Here is a 27,186-nt window from a genome sequence, read left to right as displayed (position 1 = left end):
ATCGTGAAAGTTGAGCCAACAGAATTTGTTGATGGTTTGGATGTGAGGTGTGAGAGAAAAAGTGTTGTAGGGGACACCACAGTCATTAGCCTAATTACCTGGGAAGATAATGTTGATATTAACTGAGGTGGAGAAGACTAAAAGAGGAGCAGATTTGGGAGGGAAGATGAGGACTTTGATTTGGGACATGTTTGAATTTGAGATGCCTATTAGATATCCAAGTGGGGATGTCAAGGACATTCTCATGTGTGAGCTTGGAGTTTAGGGGAGAGGTCCAGGCTGTCAATAACATTTAATATTTTTTTTAAGTCACAAGACGATATGAGATCTCCGAGGGATAGAGGAGAGGTAGAGAACGGACAAGGTCCACAGATAAAGCCCTGGGGCATTCCAACAATAAGTGGTTAGAGAGATGAGAAGGAATCAGCAGAGGAGACTGAGGCGTGGCTAGTGATGGGAGAAGAACACCAGGGAAGTGGCAGTATCCTTGACCTCAGATACCCTGTTTGTAAAATGTGGGTACTAACTTGTTCTGGAGTTCTTGGATTTTATTATTGTATTTTTGTTATACCTAAACATCACTTATAATTTGTTCTTAGAGGAAAGTGAATTCAGAATGTCACATCCACTCTCCCCAATAGCAGAAACAGATTTTTTTATACATTGAGAGAATGAAATACCCCAATTATTCCTAGTCATGGTTAACTCTCTACATGTACTCTTGTAAAAGTAATACTCTTCCCATTTCTGCAAAAGAAGGGATCTAGGTCTAGAGCTGTTGTCCATAATTTGTAAATGATCTGCATAATAAAAGTGCCATGGTCAAATAAATTTAGGAAATGCTGGGTTACAGTTAAATAGATTCTTTATTGTGGGATTTTTCAAAATAAATTTAGGAAATGCTGGGTTACAGTTAAATAGATTATTGTGGGATTTTTCATGCTACATGTGGTTTATGGTTCTCTAAGAAAAAAATCAGCAGACATTTATTTGACTCTGGAATTTCACCCCCAATACGTAATAACTTCTAAACATTAATTTCCATAAGATACAGTGTGGAGAATGCTGACCTAGAATAATCATTAGTCAGATTTTCTGAACTGGGAAATAAAAAATAGTTGGGTGAGAGTGTTGACTAAGATGAACTTCTAGACATTTCATTCACGTTCATGAATCATTTGTAAGATGGAGTATGAAAACTGGAGGCTAGCAATATCCACTTTCATAGTTTTGGAAATTATATCAGGAGAAACTTGCGTGCTCATGATTGTGGTCGTAAAGTATAAGAAATACATAACTGGAAGAGACCAGTAATTTGTGTTGGAGTATATGGTCACTTTACATTGTTTCAAACTCAAGAGGCTTCAGACTCTTATTGAAATTATGTCTAACTTCTCTCTGTAACTCATGCTTATCAAATCTACACATTTGCCTGCTTTTCTTGAAACTATTACTATTTTCAGCCAATTTTTATCTATTAAGGAGTTTCTTACTCTGTAAAGTTTACTTCCTGCTTAAACAGCTTCAAGAGATTTTCCTTGATACTAAGATTACGAGCTTCGATCCCAAACTCCACAGTGAAGCCTCCCTGTACCTTAAAGGGGCAGTTTGGTGGGGTGGCTGAGAGCCCAGGGCCTGCAGCAGACTACCTAGGTCGGAGTTCCTGCCCCGCCAGCAGCTAGATATTTTACTCTGGGCTCTGTGCTTCAGTTTCCTCATTTGTAAAATGCAAATAACAGCACCTACTCATAGGGTTGAGGGAACTAAACGAGTTAATACATGTATATAGCACTTAGAACAGTGACTGGCACCCAGGAGTGTAAGTCATCTTTGTTACTATTATTGTTAGTCTATTACTAAACTTCCTGATTTTATTTCTACCTTCATTTTATTCAGATAGAATGACCCTAATCTCCCCCCTATTTTTCTTTTTTTTTTTTTTAACATCTTTATTGGAGTATAATTGCTTTACAATGTTGTGTTAGTTTCTGCTGTATAACAAAGTGAATCAGCTATACGTATACGTATATCCCCATATCTCTTCCCTCTTGCATCTCCCTCCCTCCCACCCTCCCCATCCCACCCCTCTAGGTGGTCACAAAGCACCGAGCTGATCTCCCTGTGCTATGCGGCTGCTTCCCACTAGCTAGCTATTTTACATTTGGTAGTGTATATATGTCCGTGCTACTCTCTCACTTCCTCCCAGCTTACCTTTCCCCCTCCCCATGTCCTCAAGTCCATTATCTACGTCTGTGTCTTTATTCCTGTCCTGCCCTTAGGTTCATCAGAACCATTTTTTTTTTTTAGATTCCATATATATGTGTTAGCATACAGTATTTGTTTTTCTCTTTCTGACTTACTTCACTCTGTATGACAGACTCTAGGTCCATCCACCTCACTACAAATAACTCAATTTCATTCCTTTTTATGGCTGAGTAATATTCCATTGTATATATGTACCACATCTTCTTTATCCAGTCGTCTGTCGATGTGCATTTAGGTTGCTTCCATGTCCTGGCTATGGTAAATAGAGCTGCAATGAACATTGTGATACATGACTCTTTTTGAATTATGTTTTCTCAGGGTATATGCCCAGTGATTCCTGGGTCGTATGGTAGTTCTATTTTTAGTTTTTCAAGGAACCTCCATACTGTTCTCCATAGTGGCTGTATCAATTTACCTTCCCACCAACCTCCTCCCTATTTTTCATTCCCACCTTCCAACACCACTTTCACAATCATTTCTGTTAACTTTCTTTTCCTAACCCAGTATGTCTTTCTTGAGAATCATGGTTGAAGCACAGAGTACTAAAGGTAGGCATACCATTAGCTTTTGGTGTCTCAAGCTCACCAGACTTCTATTTTTAGGGAACGTGTATGAACGCTCCTAGGTTCCTTTGAGTCATAACTGTCTTTTATAAATAGTATTAGGGTATTTCTCCTAAATTACACTGCCTTGTACTTGATCACACCATGGTTCACCTCATACTCATATTCACACACCTCGATTCTCTGATTTTGAGATCCTTCCATGGCCTCACTCCTGTCACTTTGGTATTCGACCACGTGGAAAATCTTGCTGTCGTCAAGCAACTTGGAGAGGCTACTGTGCCCCTCTTCTACTGTTTTTAATCCTTCATACTGAAAAATATCTATGTATCAATACCACTGGGTTATATGGTGGTATGAAGGGAATTCAGGCTTGAAATAAGACAGTCCTAGGTTTAAATCCTGGATTTGAACCTAGCCAGCTGTGTAGCCTCAGGTGAATTACCTAAACTTGTCACGCCTCAGGTTCCTCATCAGTGAAAAGTGTATGTGTGTGTGTGTGTGTGTGTGTATATATATATATATATATATATATATATATATATATATATATATATATAAATAATTTGGCACTGGCCTGACAAAAAGTAGGCGCTCGATAAATGCTATTGCTTACCCTAGTACTGCTAACATTAGTGCTATTCCTGCCGCTGCTCCTGCTGTGATTGCTTTCATTGCTGTTACTACTATTGCTACCGCTGGAAGGAAACCCTGGGAACTACACATAAGTGGAATCTTCTCATTGACAGCTTTAGAGGCAATCCGTCAGTGCTGTGGTTATCCGTAACTTTGGCTTGTAGTTCAGATGTCCTGTAGTACATTCCTCCAGACTGCAGTGTGGATGACATCTTACCACAATGCTTCAATTACACGTGGTATAATTGTCTAATGTCGGAAATGAGGGTAGTTCTGGCTTTTCCTGTCAAGACAATGAAAAGACACCGCCTTGTTAAAAATGAGTACAGAATCCAATTTGCTTTGGGGGAAAACATTCCTTTTGTGCTGAGAGAATCCCATCTTTACAGGAAATTTTTTAATGATTATTACCAGGAATTCATTTCCAGGAATCCCGGCTTCTTATCTAATACCAGTAATTTTATGAAAAAGTGTAATTGTAAGTACCAGCAGTAAAGTGGCCTTTCCTTTAATAGGACTTTGAAATGATTAAAAAGTACCTGCTTTTCTCAGAAGTTAGGGATATTTTCATTCAACCTGGGAATTGCTCCATCTGTTTGCCCCTTATCTCCTTTCCTGTCCTCCATTTTCTCCAGTATATCTACCTGAATAATTATAACATAGAACAGAAGGAACGTTTGAAGTTGTACAAGTTTCACTTTCTTGATAAAATGTTGAGAACAGAATGGGGTATTTCTATCTAGCAAATCTTCAGAGCCTCAAAGCATAAGAATCCTTGGGTAAATCAATAAATATCTCAAGCTTAGAAAATTAGGCTATTTAACCAGTTGTCTATTTATTGATTGACTCGAATGTCCTAAAGACCACAGTTTGAAGTGATTTTAAAAGTTGATTAAGGGACTTCCCTGGTGACACAGTGGTTAAGAATCTGCCTGCCAGTGCAGGAGACACGGGTTCGAGCTGTGGTCTGGGAAGATCCCACATTGCCGCGGAGCAACGAAGCCCGTGCACCGCAGCTACTGAACCTGCGCTCTAGAGCCCATGAGCCACAACACTGAGCCCGGGTGCCATAACTAGTGAAGCCCGCGTGCCTAGAGCCTGTGCTCCACAACAAGAGAAGCCACCGCAGTGAGAAGCCCACGCACTGTAATGAAGAGTAGCCCCCGCTCACCACAACTAGAGAAAGCCCACGTGCAGCAACGAAGACCCAATGCAGCCAAAAATTAATTAATGAATTATTTATTTTAAAAACTTGATTTAGTTATCTCAGTGACTTTCAAGTGGCTTTGTGGTCAAATTACCTCAGTTCTGAATAATTTAAGAGAAGAATTTATTCAATACTGCTTTATTTTTAAAACTGAATGATCTGGAAAAACCTGAATAGTCTTCCATTTTTGTTTCTTCCTAATGCCCTTTATATTAGGGGAATTGAATAAAGTATAATATACAAATGTTTACTCATACACTACATTTCACATGCTATCTTATTTAAATCTTCAAAAAGTCCTGTAAAGATGATTTTCAATCCCATTTTACAGAGGAACAAACAGGTTACTTATTCTGAAAATAAAATGGTATCAGGAAGTACTGACTCGGAAGCACCATCCTCCCTGCCCCAGCTTTGGTCAAATCTGAGCATTTTCTCTAATGGAAGATCTGCACAATTTCAAAGCTGACTTCTGATCTGCAGACAAGGAAGCAACCCTTATCCAAAGGCCTAAAACGTCATTATCTTCATAGCTGGCTTAAAATGCGTACGGCCATAGAAAAAAGCTAGCGCACAATCACGCTATTCTCGGTGTTGTCCATATGAATGGAGAACTGGAAAGGTTCATAAAGGTCATTTCTTCCCATCTCTCAAATGGTGCAAGAAGCTCTTCTAAAGTATCTCTTTTTAAAGTTCCAACTGTTAGAGCCAGCCCATTCCTAGCCTTTCCATCCCCCTGCCCTGCCCTCTCTTCCTAGGAGGACAGTTCGATCCTCAGGTACCTACTCAGCCCCTACTCCCAGGTTCTGGACCTACCCCTGGGCTAAGAGTGATTTCACCAGATCAAGCCCTGGCATCTAGGATCAACTCCCAACTAATCTGCTACTTAGTCCTGAATGCAGCAGGAGCAGAGCCATTAGTCTCAGGCCCAGGAGCACAGCTTCCTTCCAGGCTTGAAAGAAATAGAGATAAGAGAAGTTAGCGTTGTGGTTCTGGCTCTGCAGTTAGACAGACCTGGGTTAGCCCCTGCTCTGACCCTGGGCAGCAGTGTGAGTCTGGGCAAGTTGCTTTGATCATTCTGTGCCTCAGAGTTTACTGTGAGGATCAAGCATGATAGTCCATGTTAAGCACATAACCGAGTACTTAGCAGTGCAGAGTAAACAATAAAGATTAGCTGCCATTAATAATTGTCATTATTTGAGTTGGAGGTATAGAGATTGAAAATTAGGCTAGATCTGATATCATCCTTCCCATGGAATGATCCCCTGGAAGGATAGGCAGGACCACTATACCTGTGTACTTCCCCTTTATCTGAAGCATCGGGGTTTCCACCTGGAATCGGTGAGTAAGAATCAGATAAGCCAGGTTTCCTATCCGTGCTTTTACCTGACGCTTCCTCCAATACTTTAAGATTAAACGGGATAAAGCAGAAACTAACACACCATTGTAAAGCAATTATACTCCAATAAAGATGTTTAAAAAAAAAAAAAAAGGTTAAACGCGGCCGGTCACAATACTTACTTTATTACTGGAGAAGAGACTAAGGACCAACCACAGTCAGCTCAGGTCATGAAGTCCATTTCTGTCTATTTCAACTGTGTCATGGCTTAGGGGACTCTCCCTGTGACCCCAGGGGCCTCTCTCAAGGCTCCCAGGGTTACTTACCTGGGATAGATTCAAAATCTATCTTCCTGGACAGGTGAGGTGCTTCTCAATGTCTCCCCTCCCTCTCTGCTGCCAGGCTCGTAGTTCTCACCAGGGGTCACAGATTTCCCTTAGGAGAGTTAAGCCCCAGTGATTTAGTGAAGGTAGCTTACTTATAAGAGTAACCATTAACATGAGATCCACCCTCTTAACAAATTTTAAGTGTTCTTGACACAAAAGCGTGGAGCACAAAGAAACTTTTGGAGGTGATGGATATGTTTATTACCTTGACTGTGATGATGACTTCACAGCGTGTGTGCATATGTCCAAACTCATCAAATTGTATAAAGTCAATATGTTGTTTTTATATATCAATTACACTTCAATATTTTTTTTAAAAATTATTTATTTATTTGGCTGCGTTGGGTCTTTGTTGCCACATGCGGGCTTTCTCTAGTTGCGGCAAGCAGGGGCTACTCTTTGTTGTGGTGTGCGGGCTTCTCATTGCGGTGGCTTCTCTTGTTGCAGAGCATGGGCTCTAGGCGCACGGGCTTCAGTAGTTGTGGCACGTGGGCTTCAGTAGTTGTGGTCCGCAGGCTCAGTAGTTGTGGCGCACAGGCTTAGTTGCTCCGCGGCATGTGGGATCATCCCAGACCAGGGCTCGAACCCGTGTCCCCTGCATTGGCAGGCGGATTCTTAACCACTGCGCCACCAGGGAAGTCCACTTCAATATTTTTTAATTAGTAACCTTTCTAGTTCCCAGTGTCTTAAGTGCCCAAACTGGGACCAGGATTAGCTCCTTCTGTATGGGCTTGCTTGCCAGGACATGGTCAGCACCCATTAGAAAAACTACCGGTATACATATACATATATCCCCATATCTCTTCCCTCTTGTGTCTCCCTCCCTCCCACCCTCCCTATGCCCCCCGCCAGGTGGTCACAAAGCACTGAGCTGATCTCCCTGTGCTATGCAGCTGCTTCCCTGATTCACTTTGTTATAAAGCAGAAACTAACACACCATTGTAAAGCAATTATACTCCAATAAAGATGTTTTTAAAAAAAAGAAAAGAAAAAGAAAAAACTACCGGTAAACACTTTCCAGCCTTCACTAATTTTACCAGCAGAGGGCGCACAACAGACATGCAATTTCTATTGAATTATCAACCTTGCGTCCAGAGTGGTCCTCATAGAGCAGAGCTGTTTATGCTCCGAATTAGTTCTTCATTTGCCTCTCATGGTTAAGAGGCTCTTGCCTACTAGTTTCAGACGCACAGCCCAAGGACGTTTGCTATGACTGGAACAGCTTCATTTATCCTAGGAAAGGATCCACCTCACCAGGCTGGATTCCATGGTTAACTAGACCACTAATTTTGAAGGCGTGGCTCAGGAAAGGTAGTTGCAGATCTTAGGGTTTATCAGGAAGCCTGGGGGTGGGGGGGGGAGAGAGAAAGACCTGGAGGCACATCAGAATCAACTATGGATATTTTAAAAAAAATAAATTCCTGGGCCTTGCCCCCAGATCTAGTAGATCAGAATGTCCAGGCTGGTGCCCCAGGAATCTATACTTTAACACGGTGCCAACGGATTTCATTCAGTCAGATGTGAACCGGCATTTGGGAACTGCTAATCTAGGGCAATCTCTGGTGTTCACATCTCAGTTCTGCTGCTGCAGCTCCAGCCCTTAGGGACATGGACAGTCATGGAGTCAGAACTAGGTGTGAAACCAGTGGGGCCTAGGCCAGCCCTTCCAGAGGGAGCAAGGCCCCTCCCAGTGAGGGGATGAGGGATGGTGGGTGGAGGGAGGTCTCTATAAGTTAAGGCAGCAACTCCGTCCCCTCAGATGTTATAACAGAATAATCACTGACCCCTCTCTGCATCTGCCGCTCAAAGTTGCAGGAGAAGCTAAGCCTTGCTTTCCAGGGAGCTCTCAGCACGTCTCCAAGCCCTCCATCCCGGCCCCGCATGTACACAGGGTGGGCGGCAGTCAGCTACACTTGGGGGGTGGGCTTCTCCAGCTATTCCGGGCTGGGCCTCCCTCCCCAGCACCGCTCCAGGTGGCGGTGCTCAGAGAAGCATTTGGTCTTGGTCTCCCTGACTGAAGGGCCCTGCTGAGACAGTTCTCAGCCACACTGAACTCAGCCAGAGCCAGTCCTCAGGCTGAATCGGGGGCCTGAGCAAATGCTCCGATACAGGGGGAAGGGTGGTGCTGGGGGTCCCAGTGACAGGATCCTACAGCCCCCAAAGGCTGAGCTGCGGAGTCCGACTGGCTGTGTGGTTCCTAGCTATTGTCCAAGCCAAGGACATCTCAGGGACTCCTTTGGCCTGGAGCTGACACTTCTTCTGTCAGCCACTTGGGTTTCCTGGAGGATGTGGTCAGGGGTGTCCCATTCAGGGAGGAATGTCCCTGTCTGGCCTCCCGGATATTGAGTGGCCTCCTGGTCAAGCCTCCATGGGTCAGGGGCACTGGCTGGAGCAAACTCACAATCCCTGCAAGGGGAGAAATCCTGGAGCTTGGAACCAGCTGGAAAGACAGTATAATATCATAGAAAGAGCCTCGACTTGAAGTAAGACAAATTTCCCTTCACCACTTACTACCTTGGACAGGTCAGCACCCATATTATTATCTGTAAAATGGAAGGCATTATCCCTACCTCACAGGGTTGAAGGAAGATTAAATGAGCTAGTGAAAGAATATAAAATGTTTTAGCACAGGGTCTGGTATCCAATAGGCATTGAAATGTTCGTAGTTATTTCTCCAGGTCCTGTCTCTGTAGCACAGTTAAAGACTCAAGGGTACAGGTCTGGAAAGTGAAGGGGGGCTATAGAGGGGAGATACTGGCCATCATGGATCGTTCCAGAGCTTTACTGAGGCTGAATGAGGAGCCCGCATCTCTTGAAGCCCCCCGCTCCTCACCACCCTCACAGCAACAAGGGTGTCACCGTTCTCTGGCCTCCTGAGTCCCCTTCCTCTGGGTGCACTCTGGGAACAGCCCATTCCCAGGTCCTCTTGCTCGGTCTGTGGGCGGCCTGGGGGCCACCATGCCACCCTGCTGCTGCCAGCAGGAAGTTCTGGGGCTGGGAGACTGGATGGAGCCCAGAGCTTCTCAGGATTCCTGGGGCCACAGTGGGGAACCCCCTGACTTCTTGGCTGTCCCCAGGTGCCTGAGCAAGAGCAATGTCATCCTACAGGAAGGGACGGGATTGGGCAGGTGAGCTGCAGAAGATACAGGCAGGTAGGATTGGTGAGTGCCTGCTTTTGGCAGCAAAACTACCAGAGCCTTGGCGGTACCAATTACCAAAAGGTAATTGTCTGGGGGCAGTTTTCAGAGTCTGGATTTTAAGGTGGGGACCAGCCAGCGTGGAAGGGACAGCCCTGAGGCCCACACTCAGGAGGCACCCAGGAAGGCTGCCCGTTCCTCTCAGAGGAGCTAAGAAAAGTGGAGGCTTTTCCCTCTTGCCGGTCAGTAAACCTGCTGAATCTTCCCAAAGGTTACTAAATCTAGATGATGCTAAGACCTTCCACTGGCTTCCCACTGCACTTAAATAAACCGACATTCTCCTCCCTGCTTGCTCAGCCACACCAGCCCCCTTTCTGTTCCTCAAATGCACCAACCTTACCCCTGCCTCAGGGCCCTGGTATCTGTTGTTTCCTCTGCTTGGGGTTCTTTTCCCTCACAGCTGGTTGCTTTCTTTCACTTAGGTTTCAGCTCAGATGTTCTCTCTTCAAAGACGCCTCTTGGGGCTTCCCTGGCGGTGCAGTGGTTGGGAGTCCACCTGCTGATGCAGGGGACACGGGTTCGAGCCCTGATCTGGGAAGATCCCACATGCCGCGGAGCAACTGGACCCGTGAGCCACCATTACTGAGCCAGCGCGTCTGGAGCCTGTGCTCCGCAACAAGAGAGGCCGCGATAGTGAGAGGCCCGCGCACCGTGATGAAGAGTGGCCCCCGCTTGCCACAACTAGAGAAAGCCCTCGCACAGAAACGAAGACCCAACAAAGCCATACATACATACATACATACATAAATAAAAAGAATGTAAGCAGACAAGAATAGCATTAAAAAAATTTTTTTAAAAAGCAAAATAATTTAAAAAAAAAAAAGACGCCTCTTGTGACCACTCTATCTAATATGTTGCCCTCCCCCCACCTCCCGCACTTTCTGTCCATTTACCCCGTTTTACAGCCCTTAGAGTCCTTATCACTCTCTCAAACGATCTCATTTATATATCTCATTTCTTGTTTAGTGTCTGTCTCCTTTATGAGAGTAGGATTTAATTTTGTTCACCTATGTATCCCTGGGGCCTAGAACAGTGGCACACAGTAGGCGCTCAGTAAACGTTTGTTGAATGCCTGAAAGGTGTCAGAGGCAAGCCTGGTCAGAGGACTTGGAATGTTGTCATCTTGACCCTGTTAAAGCAGAAAGGGGCGTGACCAAGGCGGGCCGGGACCCGGACTAAAATGCATCCATTAGGATGGACAAGTGTCCCCGCAGCCACTGAGAGGTGGCCCGGCCCTGCAGCCAGGTCACAAGAGCCAAAAGATGCCACAACAGTAGTCCATATCCTGGGCAAGAAGTCGGCATCTGAAGCCTGAGACAAGGTCCTGGGGTATTCCATCGGGGAGAAGCACAGCAACAGGGGCTTCAGCGGGCAGTTCACCAATAGACAACAGGACCCCAGCCCCTCGGGGGAGAGTCAGGGGCAGGACGTTGGGTGGGGACAACTGGTCAGAAAACACAGCCTTAACTGGGGGTACTAAGAAGACTCCAAAAACCAGGATCCAGGCAGAAACAAAGTGATGAGAACCAGACTGGCAGCTGGGCTGAGGCTGACAGCAGGCGGGAGTGGGGTTGGGCGGGGAAGTAGTCAGTGAGGGACGCAGGAGCAGACAGGCTGTTTGGGTGGGAAGCACGTCTGTTACCCTTTGCTGTTAGGGGCAGGGCCAGAGCTGCGTTCGCCTATCAGAGGACAGTGCTCAGGGGCTATCTGTCTGGGACCCCCTCCCCTCCTCTTGGGCTTCCAACAGGAGGGCTGCCTTTAGAAGCACCCCCAAGCAAAGAAATCTACCTGGGGCTGTTGTACAGTAGATGCGCCTTCAGAGCCACTTTTAGTTTCTTTAACCATCGGATAAGGAGCTTTCACATCCATAGGACCAGATGTACAAGAAATACCTACAGAACTTCTGCTGGAGAGCCACCAGAAGTTCCCATTGGCTCAAAAAGCAATAAACTGTCCTGCCTGAGGCGTGGGCCTCCCCAGCCTTGGCTCTGCACCAGGGCTCTCAGCTGTCAGTGGGCCAGACTCCTAGTTGTCCTTCTGCTCAAGCCCCAGGGTCATTCCTGCCTCCCTACTTTTGCCCACTCCCCTCCTCTTTACCAATCCAAATATTACACTTTATTCAACAACCAGAATAAGTTCAGTGATTTTTTTGGTGACTCCTCCCTGACGCTGAGTATATGATGCTTTCAATTTCCATAGCACAGTCTTGCCCTTGGTAATATTCTTGTCTAATTTTTGTTCCCAAGTAGTTTCAGTGTGTACGTTGTTCTCACAACTAAATCAGAGGGTCTTGGAACGTAGGGGCTGAATCCTCCTGTTACGTTTCTTCCAGCAAAGATCTGGGGGCATCATAGACCTATGTTAGCTTGAACCCTGCCCTCTTCAAGAAAGGGCAGGGGGAAAGAAATACTTTTGGTATCAGGGGCTGCTTGGTGAAAAATGGGGAAGCAGGAGCTAACGGCGTTGGAAGGAACTGGGCCTGTTGGGCAACCTATATATATATTTTTTGTATATATAAATTTATTTATTTTTGGCTGTGTTGGGTCTTCGTTTCTGTGCGAGGGCTTCCTCTAGTTGTGGCAAGCGGGGGCCACTCTTCATCGCGGTGCGCGGGCCTCTCACTATCGCGGCCTCTCTTGTTGTGGAGCACAGGCTCCAGACGCGCAGGCTCAGTAGTTGTGGCTCACGGGCCTAGTTGCTCCGCGGCATGTGGGATCTTCCCAGACCGGGGCTCGAACCCGTGTCCCGTGCATTAGCAGGCAGATTCTCAACCACTGTGCCACCAGGGAAGCCTGGGCAACCTGTATTTTTATTTTTAAATTTTGGGAAATAAGAAGAGAGCAGCCTACTCTCGACATCCTAGGAACCTAGGAAATAATGATGAGTCAATGTCTGCTCTCAAAACTTCTCTATCCCTCCGCCTGCACTGGCTCTCTAGAACCACATACCTGTCCTGTATTCCACCCCCTCCGGGTGTTTCTGCCCACTGATGACATCATGTGAGAGAATGAATTAGTCCTGAAGAAGTGACTCAAAGGATGAGCATTTCAGGCAGCGTAGAAGGCTGGTAGGGAGTGTGCCTTTCTAGTAGGGCGAGCTGCCTCTTCCACTCATCACAATCAGAAATGTCTTCTTGGAGGAAAGCAAGACATGAAGGCATATGATAATCTATACAAATTTTATTTTAATATCAATTTGTATGGAAACAAGCAGGTGTCAGTGTTACACAGGCACGGAAAAAAGGGAAAGAAAAAAACCTCCAGTGATAATTGCTCTTGTATTTACACCGTTTGGTTTCAGCAGGGACAGGAAGTTTTACTGTTAGCTTCCTGTGGGAACTCCAGTTTCTGCACCTTCCCCTGCTGCCTCTCAGCATCACGATAGAGCAGGGATTTCTGAGCCTTCAATCGGCAAGCCAGGCACATGAAAATTGACTCCACGTTCTGGCTCTCTTTGGGGTCCTTGGCCGATGTCTCAAATAAGAGCATGTTGTGGGCATCGGCAAATTTCAGGGCTAAGTTGGAGGGCACCTGGATCTGTTCCCTCAAGTCACACTTGTTGCCCACAAGCACCTTCGGGACTAGTGGAGGCACGGCATGCCCATTGCATTCTTGGATCCACATTTTGAGGTTGGTGAAGGATGTCATCTTGGTGACGTCATAGACAAAGACCACGGCATGCACATTGCGGTAGTAATGCTCGACCATGCTTTTTCGGAAGCGTTCCTGACCGGCGGTGTCCCACACCTGAACCTGGAAGATACAAAGACCCGTATTTGGAGTCAGAAAACGAAACATGAACAGATAGGAGAAAACATGGTTCTGTGGCATTATAAAAATGAGGTGACAAGCCCTGACACAGGAAGTGGTTCTTCGACAAATTGGCAGAATGGACTTATCAACATATAGAGAGAAGTTTCTTTCAAGGTTTATTAAGTCTTTCTTAAGGTTTTTAGTTGAAAAACTGGAATGTAAATCGGTCAACTTTCCTGGAGGGCAATTTGGCAATATTATCAAAAACCTTAAAAATGTACAAAACTCTTAGAGCCTAGAATCCCACTTCCAGAAATCTATACAAAAGAAATAGCAGATAACGTAAATAAGTACTTGGGGTATAATATACAGCATGATGACCATAGTTACCACTGCTGTATAATATATATGAAAGTTGTTAAGAGAATAAATCGTAAGAATTCTCATCACAAGGAAAAACTGTTTCTTTTTTTGGCTTTTTCTTTTTATTGTATCTGTATGAGATGATGGGTGCTCACTAAATTTACTGTGGTAATTATTTCACAATATATGTAACTCAAACCATTATGCTGCACACCTTAACCTTATACAGTGATGTACGTCAATTATGTCTCAATAAAACGGGGGGGAGCAAAAAAAGAAAAAAAGAGATATGTGGTCAAAATTCTGCACAAAGATCTTAATCACTTAAAAAAAAAAAAAAAACAGGAAGCAACCTAAATGTTCACTAGGAGAGGAGCAGCTAAAATGTATGTATTGGGTTGGCCAAAAATTTCGTTTGGGGTTTTCCATATAATGTTATGAAAAACCTGAATGAACTTTTTGGCCAACCCAATATATATCTATACAATGGGCTATTATGCAGCCATTAAAATAACCTTTTCATAGAATAAATGGTGTAGAAAATGCTCATAAAATATAAGTAAGTGAAAAAAGTAGGAAACAAAATTTTTCATATGCTATGGTCCCAATTTTTTTAAAAAAAGTTAAACATAGACAAATGCATAGGACTGGAAGTGTATATGCCAGGACATTAATGGTTATTTATGAACAGTGGAACTTAGGTGATATTTACTTTCTTCTCTTTTTTTGTGTTTTTTTAAAATTATTTATTTATTTATTTATTTATTTATTTATTTATTTATGGCTGTGTTGGGTCTTCGTTTCTGCGCGAGGGCCTTCTCTAGTTGCGGCAAGCGGGGGCCACTCTTCATCGCGGTGCGCAGGCCTCTCACTATCGCGGCCTCTCTTGTTGCGGAGCACAGGCTCCAGATGCGCAGGCTCAGCAATTGTGGCTCACGGGCCTAGTTGCTCCGCGGCATGTGGGATCTTCCCAGACCAGGGCTCGAACCCGTGTCCCCTGCATCGGCAGGCAGATTCTCAATCACTGTGCCACCAGGGAAGCCCTTTTTTTTTTTGGATCTTCCAAATTTTCTACTGCATGCATACATCACTTTGGGTTTTTTTGTTTGGTTTGGTTTGGTTTGGGTTTTTTTTTATGACTTTTTAAAGAAAACAAAGTTGGTGTTAAAATCTCACCGTGTGGCTCAATTTATTTTAAGTTCATTTCTTTGTTATGTAAAAGGTAATTTAGCTCACTGGATTTTTCTTCTGCATCTCAGCTTTTGGGATAAGGCCAATCAGTAACATATGTAAAGATACAACTCCCAGGGGATACTCTGGAGTCTAAACACATTCAGCCCAATCTATTTCCCGTTATACATCCAAAGTCTTGGACAAGAGAAATCATGCTGAGAACGATGGTCCCAACGCCTTACACAATTCTCAGTTATGAAAGAAAATGTGATTATGGTCACTAATTGACTACTATGGTTCTTAAAACGAAGTATAGCCTTTATTTGGAGTTAGCAGTCAGTAAGTATAATCTAGTAATTAAATCTCTTTGCTGAATGAAGATCTTACAGGGCCCCAGAGTCATCATTGTGAACATCAGTTTTCATTGTCCAGGCTTCCCTTCATCTCCTCAATGGAGATGGCCGCCATGTTCCTTTGGCACGACATTCGAATTCATCTCCTTCTTCTATTTAGATTTCCATGTCTCTTGGTCAGACTCTCCTCTCCTCACCCCTGGACTACAGCAAAGTCTTTCGGATTCTAGACGTCTCCACTCCAGTGCCTCTTGCACACTGCTTTCAAACTAGCCTTCCTAAATCCCTGCTTGCATCAGCATGTCACCCTCCTCTTCCGCCAATTCCGATAGCCCTCTACTGCATGTGGCATCAAAATGGAAACATTTCTGTCTGCCATAATCGGACCCCACCCAACCTGGTTTCCAACTACTCAGCTGCACCTGCTTCATTCTCTCCTCTGTACCTTTGGTGGTTGCCCCCTCATTGCTCTATCCAAAGCTCACCCATTCTTCCAGGCTCGGCTCACACTGCACCTTCTTCCTAAAACCTTCTCCAACTTTTCTTCAATTCTCTTTCCTTAGGCATTCCTATCGCACTTTGAGTCTGCACCACACCATTTAGAATATATTTATTTGTTCTCTAGTCGTTTCATCAGTGTTCTTGGCATCCCTCCAGCTAGACTGTAAGCAGTCTTTTTCTGCATCAGATCACTCGTCATCATGCTTGTCATCAATATCGTCATCATGATCAAAAAGCAGTATTGGCCTGAGCCAGCAAAACTACTGTCTGGCATCCTAGGTACCTGCCAAGGTGATTTCAGAGACAACATTCGACTTTGGTTACCCAGAAAAACATAAGTCCTCAAAGGCTGATTTGCTTCGGCAAGCAGAGACAGAAGAGATTTTCATTTCTTCCACCTCTCTGGTGCTCTGAGCAGGAAGAAAGAGGACAGAAGGCCAGGAAAGGAATGGAGGTCAGTGGGGAGAGGGCAGGTATCCTGCGAGAATATCATTACCACTTGGCTCCCACCCCCACCCTCCGGTAGTCGTAACTCTTGCCTCTGAGTAAGGCTGAATGCCTACCAGCCCTCAGGCATGTGGCAGATGCTTTAACACCATGAGCTCAGGACTCTAAAAATACCTGCCACTAGCAGGAACGTGGGTGGGAGTGTATGAGGTGTTTGGTGCTGAGTAGTTTGGCTGTTTGGCTTTTCTATGGCTTCAGAATTATGCACGCTACCCAAGCTGCCAGAACTGCAGGGAGGGCCCTCTCTGCTGGAGACCTCCTTTGCCTTTCCAGTGCCTGGGGAGCCTTGAAGCTTTTATTCGGAGGCTCAGAATTTCAACGACTGCTCTCATTCCAGCTCTTTAGAAACCCCACCCCAAGTCCTTTGCACCCCTGTCTGTGGTGAGAGGGGAGCCAGGAAGCAGGCTGCTCACAGCAGAGAATCAGAAGAGCCAATGCTGTGGCCTCAAGAGCTATCACGAAGGGAGAGCACGGCAGTCAGGCTCACTGGAACACGACCGACCTCATTTTGTTTCTGGGTTTAGTGTCCCTGTCCTTCTCAGCATCCTCATAAACCCCTGGCCTCTGTCGGACAATGAAAGCATCTCCTCTCCCTTTGGCAGCTGGCGCTCCCTCACCCAGTCCTCCCTTCCTGTGGGCACTGCATCTGACGCCTGCCCCTTAGCCACACACATGCCCCCAGGACCCTCTTTTCTCCCGAAGGGCGAGTGGGGTATAGTGGAGTCAAACCAACTAGGGTGCAAATCTCAACCCAATCACATCCTACTAGTTAGGTGTCCTCAGTCAGGTTACTTTATCTTCAGCGTCCTCCTCTGGAAACTAAGGATAAACACAGCAATCTGGTAGCATTCCTCGTAAGTACAGGACACAGTGCCTAATACACTCCCGCTTCGTCCCTGGCCTGAAACCGCCACAATCAAGTCTGGCCAGACAGCTAATCGGGCTGGTGCTGTTGGAAACGCAGCAGTAGATGTGGAATTGGGAAAGCCGGGTTCTAGCCCCTCAGCTTTCTAGCTGAGTCAATGACCAGCCAAATGAAATAACATGCGAGGAAGAGCTTTTGCACAATATAAAGTGCTCTGCAAATATTAGCTGTTGCCATTGTCTCAGAGGGCCCATGAGCCCTGTCCTGGTAGCACTGCTCCTTGGATCCGCTGGTTCTCATCCTGGAAAGCGCAGAAAGCTTGGCTTCTTTTTTTGGCTGCACCACACAGCATATGGGATCCTTCTGCCCCGACCAGGGATTGAACCTGTGTCCCCTGCATTGGAAGCGTGGAGTCTTAACCACTGGCTCGCCAGGGAAGTCCAAGCTTGGCTTCTTGATGATGAGATAGAGCCAAGGCAAACACAGTCAGTGGGGAGGGGGAAGAGAGAGGAAGGCCAGCAACATGCCATGGGTGGCTGGGGGCAGGCCCAAAGTGACAGGGACTCTGGAGAGTCAAGGGGCACAGGGTGGGGAGCTGCCAAAGATAAATCTAGCCTTGTAAACCATTTTCCTGGGGCTACCGCTGCCTGAGCAGGCTTCGGCAAGTCCCTCCCCCCTGCACGTGCTCTTAGCTGACATGGGTATTTCTTATCCCTAGGGAAGACATCTGGCGTCTTTCTACAGATAAGGCATGAATGTCCTTTTGTTGGAGGCTGGTGGAGCGGGGGTAGAAGTGGAAAAAGAGAGAAAATACATCTGTAACCTTTGGAGGATGCCCGAGTGGATGACGGGAAAAGTTTAAGATAAATCTTTCTTCAGCTAGCTGGCTGTCCCATCTGCATCTAAGATACACCACGTTCACACACCAGGCTGACACAGAGAATGGCAAAGGAGGACGACAAAGAGAAACTCACCCACAGCAAGAGAGGCAGCAAGGGAGACAGAGAAACAACAAAACTGCTGGATAATTAACCATTCAGCTAACTGGCAGGAGATGGAAGCTCAGAAGCCCTAAGGAAGACATGATGTCATTCTGACTGCGGGCAGCTTCCGAGGGAACGCTTAGCTCAGCCACTCGGTAATGTAACACACGAAGGTGTTTTTCCAAGTGATCAGCGGAGGAAGAGAAATCCACAATCCTGAGCGGCACCTGCCCACAGCCTCGGCTGTCCTGCAGCGTGCCTGGTCTGGAGTGCTGGGGCAGAGGGGGTGCCCAGGCTATAGGAGGAACCCAACTGGACAGCAGGGGGTGCTTGCATGAAAATTTACAAGGAATGGCTCAAAAATTAGAACTGAGCCTCCCCTCTACTACCTGCCCACCCCCAAACACACGCCCCAGTCGGCATTTTCCAATGTTTTAGACTGAGACAGGCGCAATATTTAGCTAAACCTGTAAGGTGACAGACACTTAATGGTCATTAAGGGAAGCTCCACCCTGCCTTTGGGGATTGGGGGAGGCCTCCATCCTTCCTAGGCTGATGTCAGGAAGGACTGTCAGCTTTCCCATATGATGTCTCACCATGTCCCTGTCACAGGTAACTTTGTGGGTTGGATGGACAATGGGGCTGGCCCAGAGTGGGGATTTACATGCTCTTCTAAGCCAGGCAGCATGGTGTGTGGAAAGAGCACCGAAAAGGGAATAGGAGACCTGAGTTGTAGGCCGGGCCCTGGGTGATCTTGAGCAAGTCACGCTCCCTCTCTGAGCCTCAGTTTCCTCTCTGTAAAATAAGGAAGTCAGATTAGAGATGCTCTAAGGTCTCTTCCATCTCTGAACATCCTCTGATTCTCATACCCAAGGTGAGACAGTCAAGGCGCAAAAAGTAAAACCCGGCTCAATGTCTGGGGTGCAGCTGAAGGTGACATCTTGAAGGCTCCTGGGTTCTGGGGCTGAAACCCTGGGCCCCTGGCCTAGAAGAGACCATAAGGCTGGTTGGCCGGCATGCCACCTCGCCCTGAGCACAATGCCCCCCAGCCAGATACTGCCCCGCTAGAGGAGAGAGCAGTAGGAAAGAGCATGAGCTCGGCATCTAGGTTGAAATCCTGGCCCTGTCACGGGGAAGGCAGGATAGTGAGATGGCGAAGTGCTTGGGCACAAGAGTCAAAGACTGAAGCTCAGATCCACGTACCTTGGGGCAAATTATTTAATCTAACTTTGGTCTCCTTATCTCTAAAACAAGAATGGTAATAATAGTCCTAATTTCATAGGGTTGCTGAGAAGATCAAATAAGATAGTGCATGGGAAGTGCCTAGCCTGTGCTCTTTGCTTCTTCAATAAATAGAACTTGTTGTTGTTATTATGATTATTGCCTACTCGTTGTAGGCTTTTCTTGATGTTCTTGTGAACCAGGAAATACTGGATTATAAATCTTGTGAGGGCATGGGGGACACATTGATTGGAGACACCAAATGGGGCTTCAAGGCCCTAGGGATGGCCCTGGTAATTAAGACAGTAGCTCCAAATATGCTAAATTAGTCATCCCCCTGCAGGGGTTGACAGTATGTGCCACCCTGGGACACAGGGGGGCAGCCCAGGAGAGGCCACACCCTACTCTTGAACTGAGAGAAGAGCTTGCTGAGGCCTCTCTGCCACTCTCCTGTGAGCACTGGCATTTTAGAGCCTGACAGCCTTCTCTCGCTGGCTGTGGTCTAGGGCCACCTCAGCCTGGGGACTTTTCTCTCTTCCCCAAAAGCAGTCACCTCCTAGCGTGATTTTGGTACCTGTTCCTTGAGAAACTTCAGGCCAGCCGGAGTATGGGGCAAAATCATCTCCTATGGAGCTCATTTGCTAGCTGCCATTCTCTGCCATCTCCCCAAGGACATGCTGGTCTTGCCTGCTGGCTGGGGCCCTGAGCTTGCAGCAGCTTTGCCAGAGGCAGGGTCCCCATCCCGCTGCGCCCACACCCCACCCTGAGCTCCTTCAGAATCTGCACTCAGAGGGCTCCTCCATGAGCAGTGTCACAAGGTTTTGCCCTCTTGAAAATATCATCTTCCCAAAAAAGCCTGTGTTAAGCACTTATCTGCACGTGGTGCTGTGCTGGGCTCTGTTTCTAGTGAGTCACATTGTCACAGGCTCTGCCCTCTGGGAAAAAGTCCGGAATCTTTGGCAGAGACTGTAAAATCCAGTTTGATCAAGTACTGGGTGTTAGAAGGGAAGGAATCTTTGCAAAATTTCCCCAAGGCCATTGGGTAGTGACCCTCTTCCACTCGTTTTCACCTCCCACTTTCTGGCTTCCTCCTCTCCTCTCCCCCTGTTCTCCTTCCCTAGACTCCCAAACGCTTCCTTTTTCCTCCATCTAAATTTCAAGGGGACTTATTTCCCCCTCTCTTAAATCCAGAGGATTCGTTGGCTCAATGTGACACAATTTTAAACAAGCGATAGCATTAAATTCAAAAGGTTTTGAGGGTTTAAGAGCACATCCATAAGTACATTTCTATTTTGGATTTTAGAAGGCATGTTTTAGAAATGCCAGAGTCTTACAATGTTACATTAAAGAAGTCCTAGCCAAGCAGATATTGACATAAGAGCCCTAGGAAAGGATGGAGACAGATACCTACTTTGACTTTTAAAAGGAAATGTAGCAATTCCCTCCAAAATGCGAGGGGCAAAAAATATCACTGTTTCCAAACAGTGCCCTATCTTCCTGATCCTGGGTCTCAGTTGTTTTCAAGAGCACTCCCTTACCAATACTGAGCTGCCCATCTTCCTGACATCTATTGCCTTGGCCTGGTCTCTGAAGCCATTTTAAAACACATTCATTTTAATAATGAAGGAGTCAGGAATCTTGTACAGTTTAGAGCATTGCATCATTCTCCTCAGTTACTCAGTCCTTCTCTCCACATCACTCAGAAGAGAGGCCCTGTGGTCATTGGGGCTGTTTACCCAGCAGGAGGGAGGGTTACCTTCACCCGAAAGTGTCCGACCATAGGCTCAAGAAGAGGCCAGCTGTGGGACTTCCCTGGTGGCACAGTGGTTAAGAGTCCAACTGCCAATGCAGGGTACATGAGTTCGAGCCCTGGTCCGGGAGGATCCCACATGCCACAGAGCAACTAAGCCAAATGCGCCACAACTGCTGAGCCTGTGCTCTAGAGCCCGTGAGCCACAACTACTGAGCCTGCATGCCACAACTACTGAAGCCCACACGCCTAGAGCTGGTGCTCCACAAGAGAGGCCACCGCAATGAGAAGTCCGTGCACTGCAGGAAGAGTAGCTCCCGCTCGCCGCAACTAGAGAAAGCCCGCGCACAGCAACAAAGCCTCAACTCAGCCAAAAATTAATTAATTAATTAATTAATTAATTAAAAGACAAAAAGAATTAAGAAAAGGCCAGCTGTGGGTCTAAAGAAGTTGGTCTTTAGTGCCCAGTGCCTTCTGAGGTGGCTTTCCTGCCCATAACCCTGCCTCCTCTGCTCCTCTGACACATGAAGCTGCCCTTGCCATGTCCTCCCTCCCTCCGTCCTCTGCACATTGAAATATTACTGTCCTATCGAGTTTCTACCTTTTCTGAACCAAAAGTGAGCACAAATGGTCAGACAAGAATATCTGTACTTAGCCTACTTGACAAACTAAAGAGAGGGGGGCACCAAGACACTTCCCTTAGCCCTCAGATAAGTTGCTCTGCATTTTTACAAAGGCCTGCTGAAGACAATACCAACAGAATGAGTAACGGGCATTAGGTACCCAGACAAATAAAGAAGATATCATTTAAGGGGTATTTTCCAAAAGAACTAGTTTTATCTATTATGAAGTGTTGGCAGGTAACCCTGTCTCAATTTCGTTAAAAGGGCTCATGGCTTTGTGCCAGAAGCACCCCACACCACTCCTATTCCAAATCAGCCTTAAACTTAATTATAACTTGTAATTTAAAATAAAGCAGCTTTCATTCTCTATGGATTTCCATCTCCCCCCACCCCCGCAAGGCCTGGGGGCTTAGCCAAAGCAGGTTTTTGCAACCTATTGGCACCCACGAGGTAGAAGGGACCTCAAGATGTGTAAAGCGCTTTGGGATCCATCCCACAGACCAGGACGGAGATCCCTCATACCGCCCTCTGCCCACAGGTGCCGCTGCTCCCAGCTCAGGGTCAAGGATAGGATCAAACAGGCTTTTCCTACCGGGAGCTGTCAGGCAGGGGCAAAGGGCATGAATGCAACCACTCCCGCCTGCCCTCAAAAAACGGGTGAGGTGGGTACTGGGCCACTGAGAGAGGCGAAGGGGATGAGGACGTGCCGAGGGTCTTGGGCTCAGCAAGCGGCGACACAGCCACGCGCTGGACATTTACAACCACTAGAGCAACGCCTCTGGCAAGGCCCCCTCCCAGATCCCTCCCTTCCCGGACCTGACCGTCTGGATCACCTTGATCTTCTCGCCCTCGATTTCCACGGTCTTCTCCCTGAAGTCCACGCCGATGGTGGCCTCAGTCTTGTCCGGGAAGGTCCCCCCGCAGAAGCGGAAGGTCAGGCAGGTCTTGCCCACGTTGGAGTCCCCAATCACGATGATTTTGAAGATGCGAATCTGCACGTACTGGTCCAGCGACGAGTCCAGCTCCAGGGACGCCAGGCCAGCGGCCGAGGCGGGCTGCAAGTTCCCATGGCCCAGGATGGGCTGCGCCATCTCCCCCGGACCGGACCCGGGCCCCAACCCCCCTCGAGGGCTCCACACAAAGAAAACGGCCACGTTAGTGCGCTCGAGGCGAGCGAGCTTTGTGCGTGTGTGTATATGTGTGTGTGTGCGTGCGTGTCTGTATCCGCGCGTGTGTGCGTGCGCCAGCAACGTGTGCGCGCGCGCGCGTGAAGGGGGTGCCTCTCACCCCAGCCCCCCCCCTCCTCCAGCGCACCCTCCTAGCAGCTCTGAGACAGCGACACAAAAGCCAGGGAGGGGAGGAGAGATGGAGGAGAGTGGGCAAGCGTTCTCCTTGCGCCTGTGCGCTGGGACGGGACGCTCGGGCGTGCGATCCCACCGCGCTCCCCAGGCCGCCGCTGCCGCCACCGCACCTTCGCCTAGACCCTCCCCTGCCTGGACTCCAGGGACACACCGGAGGGAGGAAGCCTAAGGAGGAAAGGGTGGGTGGGGAGAGCCGCACACACCACCCCAGGATGGTCTTCTTTTCTCCTTGCCCCCATTTATTTTATAGGTTTATAGGTTTCGGGCTCCCCACCCCCACTTTCTTGGAGCGCACGGGGTCAGCGGGCACAGCTGGGGAGGACAAAGAGAGCTGCACCCTCAGGCATCTCTGGAGCACCTCGGCCTCGGAGCGACACTACTCGGCGGGGGTGGGGTGCGGGGCGGAGATACCTCCTTCACCGCCTTCACCAAGCGGCTGGCAGCTGCGCCGCGCCTCCGCAGCCCCCTCCCAAGCCTTAGGATAAAACGATGCTCTGTCTTATTGAGAAAGCAGGTGCGCTCGCGCGCTCCAAGGAGCCGGGGAGGGCGCTGCCAAGACACGCTGTGGGTTATGGGGGTCCGCGCAGCTGCGAGAGGTAGGCAGGGGCACGGGTGTGCGTGTGTAGGGGGAGTTAGTGTTTCTGTCACAGACTTGTCAGATGTAGGGGGGCGCGTGCCAGGCGCCAACCTCCCCTCATCACACCACGAGCACCCATCCTCTGAATGTTCAGGAGAGTGGCTCCCATTGGCTGCCGCAGTCGGTTGTGTTTGTCTGGCCAATGGGGAAGGCCCGCCACGGGAGAGGGCCGAACATGGGGTAGAAGAAGGGGGAAGCTGGTGGTGGCAGCTTCAGCAAAAGGGGACTTTGTTTCCAGGGCTAACCATTACAGGTCCAGGTGGAGGGATCTTGGGACATGGCATAAACCTCACAGTGTGTTGCATTCCCGAGCCCTCCATATAATCATAAATCCTTCCAGGATGGTGGAGTTTCAAAAGGAATTAGAAACCCCTAGGAGCGTTCACCCCTCTGCAACTGAATGTAGAACAAAGTGGTTGGATCTAATTTGCCAGAAGCCTAGGTTATGCTTGGAAGATGATAAATGAACAGAACTTTCTTACGGTGTTAGGGGGCAGCTTCCCAAGGCTTAATAAGCATCACACATCTTGGTCAAGACCAGTATTCCCTCTGCCGAAAGTGATTTGCAGGTTCAGAATTTGTTTGAAATCAACTCTGCTGAGGTACAATTTACATACAATAAAATGTGCCCGTTTATGTTTGCTTTTAAGACTCTATCCCTCCTCCCACATACTTCATAAGCTAAGGTAATATTGACACATACCAATAGCACCGACGTATGAGTTATTTGCTAACGCCATCAAGGTCAGGGATTCCAGCAGCACACGTGAGTTACCATCTTATTTGTGTGTGAGGCTGAGCTGCAGAAGAGACAAATATGACTAAATCCATTCCCACTATGAGGAAAACAATTCAGTGCATCAGCGATAGATCTGTAAGCAAACTGGAATGTGACTGCTCAGCCAAGTGCAAGTTACTCAAAATGGCTGGGAAAATGGGGTCTTCTAGTTAAGAAGCTTTTTAAGCTGAGTTAGCAGATATATTTATAGCTAACTCTTTTAGCATATACGTGGGTCACCCATTTCTAAAACCCTAGATTATACTATTCAATATTAAACCTCGAGAAGGATTTAATCTTAGTTGGCTAATCGAAGGTCATCATTATGAATACCAATTATCATTGTCCAGTGTGAACAGTAATCCTCATTGTACAGTATTTTGTTTTTGATTGGTTGATGTCTAGATAATAGTTGGCCGAATCATTCTCCTCTGAACTTGAAGCTAATGCTCCTGGAGATCATTATCTACAGAAGAGTAGCTATTTTTAAAAAAAGGTAACTATTAATTAGGCATATCCAGTAGGTAAGAGTGAAAAGAAGGGCTTCCCTGGTGGTGCAGTGGTTAAGAAACCGCCTGCCAATGCAGGGGACACGGGTTCGAGCCCTGGGCCGGGAAGATCCCACATGCCGCGGAGCAACTAAGCCTGTGCGCCACAACTACCGAGCCTGCGCTCTAGAGCCCACAAGCCACAACCACTGAGCCCGCGTGGTACAACTACTGAAGCCCGCGCGCCTAGAGCCCGTGCTCCACAACAAGAGAAGCCACCGCAATGAGAAGCCCACGCACCGCAACGAAGAATAGCCCCTGCTCGCTGCAACTAGAGAAAGCCCGCGTGCAGCAACGAAGACCCAACACAGCCAAAAAAAAAAAAAAGAGTGAAAAGAAGCTTTGCTAATTCATAGCCATAATTAATGCTAACTTTCTGGGAGATATAAAAAAATATTACATCCACATAAGATTATTTAGACATATGCTCCCAGCAAAAACTTGTCACTGAGTCTGAGAGTTCACATTATATTTGTAAGGTAGAAACACTGATTTCTGGAAATGTGGTATATCAAAATGGGCCCCATGCCCTAATAAAATACTCTGTGGAGTGAGATTTTGGGGAAATTTCACTTATATTTTTGGAGTTATTCAATATGTGTAAGTTGCTTTTGCCACCCAAAATGATAAAATATAATTTTTTATTAAGAGGACAAGAAAACCTCATGGTACCTATTGCAAAAATAAATGTGCTGTACAATGTCTTTTTTGTATGTTAATTGTGCATCATTAAATGACTGTCTTTCAAATACACCCAGTTGTTTTCATAGGTATCTGATCGTCATGATTTTTTTTTATAAGTTTAATTTTGTCATATTTACAATCTCTGAATTCTTAATTTTTTTTGTTTTTGTTTTTAAATTTATTTATTTATTTATTTATTTATTTATGTTTTGGCTGTGTTGGGTCTTCGTTTCTGTGCGAGGGCTCTCTCTAGCTGCGGCGAGCAGGGGCCACTCCTCATCGCGGTGCGCGGGCCTCTCACTATCGCGGCCTCTCTTGTTGCGGAGCACAGGCTCCAGACGCGCAGGCTCAGTAGCTGTGGCTCACGGGCCCAGTTGCTCCGCGGCATGTGGGATCCTCCCAGACCAGGGCTCGAACCCGTGTCCCCTGCATTGGCAGGCGGACTCTCAACCACTGCGCCACCAGGGGAGCCCCCTGATCGTCATGATTTTGATAGTGTTTTCCAAAGCTTCTTTCACCAACAGATATGATTAACTTTGTATTTAATCAATCCATGTTTATTATTGGCTTTTAGAAATAGCAATAAATTTCAATGTCTGCAAGACCCTTAAAATATGAAATAAGTAGAAATAATTTTTTACCTTATTGTGGAATTGATATTTTCAATATTTATCCCCCCAAACAGCGCTAGGTTAAAAGGCAACTACTGGGACTTCCCTGGTGGCGCAGTGGTTAAGAATCCACCTGCCAGTGCAAGGGACACGGATGTGAGCCCTGGTCCAGGAAGATCCCACATGCCGCGGAGCAACTAAGCCCGTGCGCCACAGCTGCTGAGCCTGCGCTCTAGAGCCTGCAAGCCACAACTACTGAGCCCACGTGCCACAACTACTGAAGCCCACACACCTAGAGCCCATGCTCTGCAACAAGAGAGGCCACCGCAATGAGAAGCCCGCACACTGCAACAAAGAGTAGCCCCTGCTAGCCACAGCTAGAGAAAGCCCGCGCGCAACAACGAAGACCCAATGCAGCCAAAAATAAAAATAAATAAGTTTATTTTAAAAAAAAAGGCACCTACTACCTGCACTTCTGAACATTAACCTATTCTTAATGAGTAAGGGAACCCTGGATCATTTTCACCCAATAAATACTGCTTCCTGGGTTAAACTTCCTAAAACAACTTTGTAATTTCATTCTCTATCCCTATTCCACTAAAGATAATAACTTCGTCACCTACAATATTAGGGCCAAACTCTTTTGCCTGTTCAAATCTGGCCCCACCATATTCACCTGTCCTTACTTACTTCCTAGTATGTACTCTCTACCATTGTCCCCTGAAAACGTGCTGGGTTTTGTTTTATACCTCCAAGCAGCATGGTGCTTCCTCTAAGATACTTTACAAATATTAGCTCATTTAATCTTCATAACAACCCTATGAGATTGGTAGAAGAGGAAAGTGAGGCACAAGTTAAGTGACTTGCCCAAGTGGCAGAGCCA

At 46.9% G+C, this 27,186-nt stretch overlaps 1 protein-coding gene across 1 annotated transcript; it reads right to left on the bottom strand.

The window, feature by feature from the left end:
- Positions 1 to 12,810: 12,810 nt before the first annotated feature.
- On the bottom strand, positions 12,811 to 22,873 carry RAB33A (RAB33A, member RAS oncogene family). Its single transcript, XM_059910967.1, has 2 exons — positions 22,518 to 22,873; positions 12,811 to 13,345 (listed from the first exon to the last, which is right to left on the bottom strand). The coding sequence occupies exons 1-2, from the start codon at positions 22,773 to 22,775 to the stop codon at positions 12,890 to 12,892; spliced, it is 714 nt and encodes a 237-aa protein (XP_059766950.1). The 5' UTR covers positions 22,776 to 22,873; the 3' UTR covers positions 12,811 to 12,889.
- Between the last annotated feature and the right edge of the window lie 4,313 nt (positions 22,874 to 27,186).

This window comes from Balaenoptera ricei, chromosome X, assembly GCF_028023285.1.
Source record: "Balaenoptera ricei isolate mBalRic1 chromosome X, mBalRic1.hap2, whole genome shotgun sequence".
NCBI classification, from domain to species: domain Eukaryota; kingdom Metazoa; phylum Chordata; class Mammalia; order Artiodactyla; family Balaenopteridae; genus Balaenoptera; species Balaenoptera ricei.
Note: the sequence above shows the minus strand (reverse complement) of the source record. Positions and strands in the feature narration are given on the sequence as shown.